The sequence below is a fragment of the Lactuca serriola genome, chromosome 5 (genome assembly GCF_051521515.1).
Source record: "Lactuca serriola cultivar US96UC23 chromosome 5, Lser_US96UC23_V15, whole genome shotgun sequence".
Lineage (NCBI taxonomy): Eukaryota > Viridiplantae > Streptophyta > Magnoliopsida > Asterales > Asteraceae > Lactuca > Lactuca serriola.
In genome coordinates this window covers 165,522,816-165,530,859 of record NC_136412.1, presented here as the reverse complement: position 1 = coordinate 165,530,859, position 8,044 = coordinate 165,522,816, and the positions used below count along the sequence as shown (strand labels likewise).

The window sequence follows — 8,044 nt, the reverse complement described above, 5'->3', positions numbered from 1 at the left end:
GCAAATATTAAAAAACAAACATATTTTTTATTCATGTTGCAACTGTTTGGTCCACTGTTTGGTCCATCTCTTCTGCTGCAGAAGGTTACAAAGGTGGTCCACATACATCATGAATTTTTGTTTCAAAAAAACAAACATTGTTTACAAATTAAACCCACAAGACAATTCGTGGGGTGAAATTTTTATTTTTTTATTATAAAAATATTAAAGTGAATATTCAAAAATGTAAAAAAAAAATTAATTCAAGTCATTTTAAATTTATTAGGGACCAAACCCACAAAACAATATTCAATTTTGGACCAGTGATATAAGTCGAAAACTTTTTGAAGGTCATCCATATTTTTTGACAAACCACAAGACCCAAATTTGCAATTTACTCTTATTACTATGATGATATTTTTTAGAAATTGCTCTGCTACCCTTTCCTCTTTCGATATTTGCTCTTCTACCCTTCTTTCTTCCTTACTTTGCAAATAAGGGTCACAACTTGTTATAATTAGCTACACATTCTCAGTGCTTGGTGATTTTTTCACTTTTAGTCCCTATGACAAATTTAGCATAGTTATTGTTTATTTTTAACCAATTATCATAATTCCAAACAAATAAAAAATAATATATTCTATAGTTGGTAAGGATATTAAAATGGATAATGTTAATTAAGTAACCCAACTTTTGTAAAAGTGTCACTCATGCCCCTGAACTAATACAAAAGTGTTGTAATCAGTGTCATTTATATAAAATCTAAGATGAAGAAACATGTTACATGCAATACTTCTTGAACCAAACTCCAATGTTAACAAAGCTTTCAAAATCTGATTGTGGTCTGCAATACAAAAAATATAAATCAATCATGGATATTTTAATATTATAATGAGTGCTCGAAAAAAAAAAATGTGATATAGACAAATATTTTTTAATCATGTTACTATTTAATGAAGGAAGATATTTAATTTTTTACAAAATAAATACAAGATTTTTCAAATTACATTGCTATTTCTTGCATCTAAGTATAGAAGAGTTGAAGAAAATGTTTACCTGTTAATAGGATGTATATCTTGAGGAAAAACAATCACTTTCAATGGAACTCCTTTTTCCTTTAATGCCCTTGCAAACTTTGCATTTCATATTTAAACATTTCAAATTAGTATCCATGGGATGGGACCCACAAAATGAAATTAAAAAAAAAACACTTTTAATATAATATGTACGTTGTTATTTCTTGCGATTTAACCCTATTTTATAAAATGAAGATCAATAATAATACTCACTTGCAATCCATTTGTAACTGGAACACGGATATCTTTAGCACTTAAGAGGAATAGTGTAGGAGTTTTCACCTTAAAAAAAAAGCACATTAAATCAAATAAAACCAATGGAGAAAAAGACAAATAATGTTGTAATATAATATGTAAATGTGTTATACCTTTGAGACATGTGAAATAGGAGACTTTTGATGAAAAAAAGAAAGGAGTTGAGATGAAGGGGATTCAGTATATAAAGAAAGCCCTTTGCTTCCAAATGATTCCACAAAACACCAATCTGGAATATCTGATGTTTCCACCATTAAAGCAAGATTACACACAGGGTTCCTCACACAAGCTGCAACAAATTTATTGGGTGCCTGTATAATAATAGCAATGTACTTTCATTTACTTTTTATTACAGTATCTTACTTTCATTTTTGCTATTACAACAATCTTTTTCTTTTAAAAGCATTATACTTTGTAAAAAATTATTTTTTTTTCCTGAAAAAGACCATGTATTTTTTTCATTGTTTCCGATTTGGCCCTTTTAGTCATTTTTTGCCAAAAAAATTATAAAATGTGAGGGTTTAAGTTGAGGGTTTATTTGGAAGCATTTAGATTTTAGAAGGTTGAGGGTTTTTTCGGAAAAAAAAAAAATATATATATATATATATATATATATACAAAGTTGAGGGCTTTTTCAGAAAAAATGAAAAAATACAAGGTCTTTTTCAGGCAAAAAATAAATTTAAGATTAACCCTTTTCCCGTGAAATCACTCAACCTTCTAAATGTTTCCGAATCAATCCTCACCTTTTTTAGTTTTTCCCGAAAAAACCTTCACATTTTGCACCTTTTTTCGGAAAAAAGAATTACTAAAAGGGTCAGATCGAAAAAAATGAAAAAGTTTTGAGGTTTAATCTGGAATATAAGGTCATTTATGAGATTAATTAACCCCTATAATTGGGTTGAATTTATAATAAACAAATCAATATATACAAGAAGGGCCCACTTTAATACCTGTCCAATCAAGTGTGAAGCTAAGAAACCACCATGTGACAAACCAACCACAGTTATTTTCAATGGATTTGCAAGCCTCATATCAATCACATGATCTATAGCTGAAAGGACATCGTTTACATCCTTCATACAAAACAAATTTTTTTTTTAAGATAAAGTGGTGATGGGAGAGACAAGGGCAAAATGGTCATTTTCATAAAGTTAACGAACAGGTTGCTAAATTAGATGCCAAAGAAAAACGTTAAGAACCAGTGAAACGGGGATGAAAAATGCAACAAACTTCTTTTTGGACCATATCTAAAAAAAAAAGTTATATATGAATTGACCAATTTGCCCTTTACTAAAATGATGTTGAAAAGGCACCTGTGATCCGACTTTTCCTGGAAGTGATTGCAATGCTTCCTCACCAAATCCAAGTGAACCTCTGTAAGAACATTGATAATAGTTTAAGGAAATGCTTCCAACAAGAAAGAAAGGACTCAAGAAATAAAAAAAATAAAAAATAAAAAAATAAAAAAAATGAAAGTAAGATGTTATATAATAAACAAATAAATGTAAGAAACAACTTGCCTGTAATTCACAACTAACAAGCTAAAGCCAATTGAAGCAAGAAAAGCAGATGACTTTGAGAAGCTTGTCAATGAAACATCTTGTGGGCCCCCATGAAGGATTACAGTTAATGGATCACATGTATGATCATGCTTTAATTTTGAGGACACAAATATAGCATCAAAAGGTTTGCATGCTCCTAAATTAGATTAAGTTATAATCTGTAATTAGATTTAATGCAAATCAAACAAGACTGTTTCTCAGGTTTCATTTATTTATGAAAAAGTAAATGGGGACAAATTTGTAAATAGTCAAGAGTTATGTGAAAGCCTCCTTAATACCTTTTGTTAGATTGTTGGAGACACTCTTGATGGGTATCTTCAATATGTCAAATTGAAGGGATGAAAGTAAAGATTTGACCTGTTTATATCATACAAAAAAACGTTTTTTTTTTTTTTTTTTTAAATATTAATAGGTAGAAATACGTCTTGTTGTATTCAATTTCCAAAAGAACTTCATAAAGGACATAAGATGAACATGAACATACTTTCTCTTGACATTCAGATATTGGGCTTGAAACATCCCACCAATGCCAGGTGGCGTCTTTTGATTCGTCTTTAGTTAGACTACCATATTTGATCTGAGGTACATCTATAGGGCTGCTACATACTTGAAAAAGAAAACATGTCACCACAATTTTTTGTTCTCTTATAATCCATGAATTATCATGTAATGTATAAAATTCTCAAGGGAACAATATAAAAAAATTAGGTTTATATATATATTACAAGCAAGGATGTTGTTTCCATCAAGTGAAAGTAAACTCCATGAATGATTTGAATCAATAGGAGTGATTCTTGAAACTTTCCCACTGAAAATAAAGGAATGAATTGCCAATTAGAGAATCTATAATGCAATTGGAAATTGTATTGATTATATACCTTAGCATATTTACAGAAAGTATGACTTCTTTGCTTCCCCAAATGGAAGAAAATATCATTGTAAATCCATCTGAAAGCCATGGTTTACTAATCATATCAAAACAATAGATCCCAGGAAAACAATCATCCTCATGACACATCACAACAGGAACCTAAAAAAATCGAATGTTTGTACTTTGTAAGTTTGAAATTTATAAAATTTTATGTTTCAAGATCAATAAATCATTTTGTTCTCAAATCACCACATCAATGATCTTAGCAGGATGTGGTTCTCCTTCACTATTCCATTCGATTTTATGAAGAGAGTTTGTAGCATTATGTGCTCCAGAATCTACAGCACTTTTAGCAGATAAAAACACAAGAAACTTTCCATCTGGACTGAAAAGTGAAAAACATAAAGTTATTGATCCAATTATGTAAATTTTCAAGCATACACACACACACACACTTACGTGAATCTTGGAAGAAAAGCACTACTTGTGGCTTCACTTAAATTGATCAATGATACATTATTTGTAGCATTCTCTTTGATTTTTAATCCAAATAATGGAGCTTTTACAGCATATAAGGCACAAGGTCTATTAGTGCAATACTTCATTCCAAATTTCCTATTGCTTAAAGGCCACCCAACAAAAACCAGATATTGATGGGACCCTTTTGTTGGTGGGCCCCACACAACTTGTCCTACACTTAATGAACTCCCAATGTCTACAGAACAAACCTCTCCACTGTAATAACAAACCAAAAAAGAATAAAGATAATAAATTTTAGGGAAAAGTGTAAGAAATAGCAATGTAACATGATGATTTGGACTATGATGACATGGCAAAAGTTAATAACTTTTTATGCCATGTTATTGTTGCATATAGAATGTCCATGGAAAAAATAGGAAATTGTCTAACCTGTTAATATTAATCACAAACAAAGCAGGATGTTTTCTTCCAGAATAGGCTTCACCCCAGTCTTCTTCCCAATCCCCTTGACCTTTCCAGCTATTATAATCTTTATCAGTGGGACCCACATCCTTTTTGTAACCCGTATTGTTAAATGTTGGTTTGTGGAAACCCGATTCCTCTGCCACATAAGCAATGAGACTTTCATCTGGGCTCCATGAAATTCCCTCAAACCTGATTCATCAGAAGGTATGATTCTATAATCTATACTTTTTTTTCAACTTTGAAAGATTGTTGCAGAGAAAATTACCATCCATCTGAATACACAGAACCATGGACAGATTGAGGAACAAGAATCTCCTTCTCTAATTGAAATTTACCCCAAATTTCAAACTGAGAGGGGGAATCATTTTCAGGGTTTCGTATCACAAGAAGCTTTTTCCCTGATGGAGAGGGAACCATTACAGAGGCACCTGTGATTTCAATTGGAAATGGTGACCATTGAACATGTAAAGTGCCATTAGAATCTTCAGAGATGAAACTTGACAACATAAGTTTCTTCTTCTTGTTTGATAAAAGATTTGGTTGGCTAAGTGAAAACATAGTTTGTGTCCCCAAACCTGCAGAATATTTTAGGCACTGAGTCGATAAGAAGTAAAATTGAAGTCGCTTTTGACTTTATCGTGTATAATAAGTTGCAATTTGTATACCATTGGAAGACTTGAAGGTCCATGCTTTGTCAATGGTAGACAAGCTTGCGAATTCTTTGTATATTTTGGACTGAGAAGCGTATTCTCCCTCGGTGAAGGCATCTAGATTGACTGCAACTTCCTTCACTTCACCAACTTCGGAGCCATCCATTTACTCAGAACACTAAACAGATGAAAACGATAAGGAGAAGACGAAGTTTTCAGACCAAATGCAAAGGATAAATTAACAAGGTTGATTAAACAAAAAACCCTAACTTACAGGAAATTTACACAAGTGAACTAATTCGGAAGAAAGAAAATTTACACTCGTGAATATGAACGATTAACAGTCATCTGTTTTTAATACTTATGTAAATTCTGAAGTCAACGCTAAGACTCTGTACTTCACTCGAAGAAGTAAAACACCAGTTAGATGAATTAAGATGGAACTCCATTAGAAGGAATCAGAAAGAGGGAGAGGAAATTGATGTTTTTAGATGTATTGCAAAAGCAAGCACGAATTCCAGGGAATTGATCAAACATATACATGGAACTTCAATCAAACCACACAGTCGTCTGGATTAAAAGAAGTGATTAATCTGGTGACACACAAAAGCATAAATAATGGGGGAAACACACATGGTGAAGTGGATACAGGTAGAGGCAACTTACGGTGATAAAGAAGGACGAAGAAGAAGAAGGTGGAACTGAAAATGGAACGTTGATCAGATATTGCAGCATCGTCAGCATCACTCACTATATTCCATCCTGCTCCTAACTGCCAAGTATTTCCTTCATGCGGAGACAAAATGCTGATTAAAGTAGTTCCATGTCGAGATAAAATGCAGTGTTAATTTTAAGAATTAGTCCTTTACTAACAAAATACCGCAAAAAGTCAGCTATGGGTGTTTGCTTAGTTTTTCATATCAAAAATCATTTTTTAAAAAAAAAAAAAGTAAAAGATTTTTGGGCAACACTAGTTTTAAAAAAGGAACTTTTGAAGTTTTTCCACAAGAAAGAAAAATGAACTTTTTGGAAAAATCAGGAAATCCTGATTTTTTATAATTTTTTCAAAAATGACTTTTGGGGTTTGAAAAGCTAAGCCAAACACCCCTAAGTTATATAAAAATTTGATTATGACATATAATTTTGGGGTTATTACAATTATGATCCTGTGAATTTGGTTGGTTGGATATTAGCATGACACTATGACATCTTAATTTAAATGATGTGTGGCTGTGTTAAAATTAATAAATAAATAAAAATAAACTCTATCTTTTTCATTTTTTTTCAATTTTGATATTAATTTTTTTTTCAAGTTTAACACTTTGTTTTTTTTTCTAAATTAAACATTATTTATTTCAATTTTGTTCAATGTTGATTATTTTTCCATTTGAAACTATATAAATATATTTTTTATATTTGAAACCGTATAAATATATTTTTTTTAATTTAAAAACCATATTTTTTTTTATAAATACAAGGATTTTTACATACAAACCATAATGTTATGTATAAATATGTATTAGTTCTATTATAATCATATTTTTCATTAAGGAAACAACTTTAAAATGAGTTTGGAAGTGTGGAATGCAAAGTCAGATAAACTAATGTGATTTTGAGAACACGAAGCGCTTAATTACCAAGGGATCGTTCGTTGTATATATTCATGATTTTTGGTTCTTGTAGATATACTTCTTTGAACATTTGTAACACCAAAATTTAGGTAAACGTTTGTAACACCGTAAATTTCAAAACAATTTTTCACATTTTATAAAAACATAATTCATTCATTACTCATAAAAACATCATTGTTTAAAACTCAATTCATAACATATATCAATCCCAAGATCTCATAACATAAAAATCCTGTGTGTGTACTGATCAGGTCGGCGCCTTCCCGCGATCCTCACTAGTACCTGAAACACATAACACATAACACTGTAAGCACGAAGCTTAGTGAGTTCCCCAAAATACCATATATAACACATATTAGCCACTCGAGGCTATAACTCTGTGGGTCCGTGCACCCAAACTCTGTGAACCCTCAGGTTCTAACTCTGTAAACATGCACAACATAAATCACATAGAATAATGCAGTGCAACACATAACACATATATAGCATACAACACTGTATCACATAACTCTGATTACCTACTCAAGGTAAAGTATAGTGAGAAGTCTCACCTCGGATATCTCAGTAAATCTCTGACTCGGTAAACCCTGGTCTAGCCCCTACCTAATCACATGAAATAAATACTCTAATTAATACAACCCTCAGGGCTAGGCTAATCTCTCTCTCTCTCTATACATCCTCTAGCAAGGGTAAAAGACTATCCTACCCTTCCGATGACTCTAAGGTCCAAACATTGATTAACCCTAAAAGTCAACAAAGTCAACGGTCAACCTTGACCAAACTCGTCGAGTGCACAACTGTGACTCGGCGAGTCCACACGTGTTCTCCACTCTCCTAGTCCTCATTCGACTCACTGAGTCAACCTCAACTCTGCAAATCATCACCGATCACAATCTGTGAAATGTCCCGACCCAACTCGTCGAGTCCGGCCCCTGACTCGGCGAGTACCATCGTGCACTTTGTCCTCTAGATTCCCTCTGATTCACCGAGTCACTTCCCCAACTCAGTGAGTCACCAACTATGTGATTATCGGGAAAACCCTCGTCCTACTCGGCGAGTCGGCTATCAGACT

General features: G+C 32.3%; 1 protein-coding gene across 4 annotated transcripts; it reads right to left on the bottom strand.

The window, feature by feature from the left end:
- Positions 1 to 603: 603 nt before the first annotated feature.
- LOC145053225 (acylamino-acid-releasing enzyme-like) lies at positions 604 to 6,165 on the bottom strand. 4 transcript variants are annotated; one of them, XM_079001224.1, is made up of 17 exons: positions 6,008 to 6,165; positions 5,357 to 5,519; positions 4,957 to 5,266; positions 4,656 to 4,880; positions 4,206 to 4,481; positions 3,996 to 4,131; positions 3,754 to 3,905; positions 3,601 to 3,683; positions 3,360 to 3,481; positions 3,154 to 3,232; positions 2,834 to 3,011; positions 2,627 to 2,687; positions 2,264 to 2,386; positions 1,424 to 1,621; positions 1,269 to 1,337; positions 1,036 to 1,112; positions 604 to 823 (listed from the first exon to the last, which is right to left on the bottom strand). In XM_079001224.1, the coding sequence occupies exons 2-17, from the start codon at positions 5,505 to 5,507 to the stop codon at positions 760 to 762; spliced, it is 2,304 nt and encodes a 767-aa protein (XP_078857350.1). In that variant the 5' UTR covers positions 5,508 to 5,519; positions 6,008 to 6,165; the 3' UTR covers positions 604 to 759. The 4 variants fall into 4 exon arrangements, with proteins under 4 accessions (XP_078857350.1, XP_078857352.1, XP_078857351.1 ...); XM_079001226.1 differs by having other exon boundaries at positions 3,999 to 4,131; XM_079001225.1 differs by lacking the exon at positions 6,008 to 6,165 and adding an exon at positions 5,616 to 5,940.
- Positions 6,166 to 8,044: the final 1,879 nt, after the last annotated feature.

What these genes read in the sequence shown, in the direction of transcription:
- LOC145053225 (XM_079001224.1), bottom strand. Translation starts at nt 5,507, where the DNA reads ATGGATGGCTCCGAAGTTGGTGAAGTGAAGGAAGTTGCAGTCAATCTA. An exon ending in TTTGTGATTAATATTAACAG is followed by an intron (nt 4,482 to 4,655) that starts GTTAGACAATTT and finishes TTGTTATTACAG; the next exon opens with TGGAGAGGTTTGTTCTGTAG. An exon ending in CAGTTACAAATGGATTGCAA is followed by an intron (nt 1,113 to 1,268) that starts GTGAGTATTATT and finishes TGAAATGCAAAG; the next exon opens with TTTGCAAGGGCATTAAAGGA.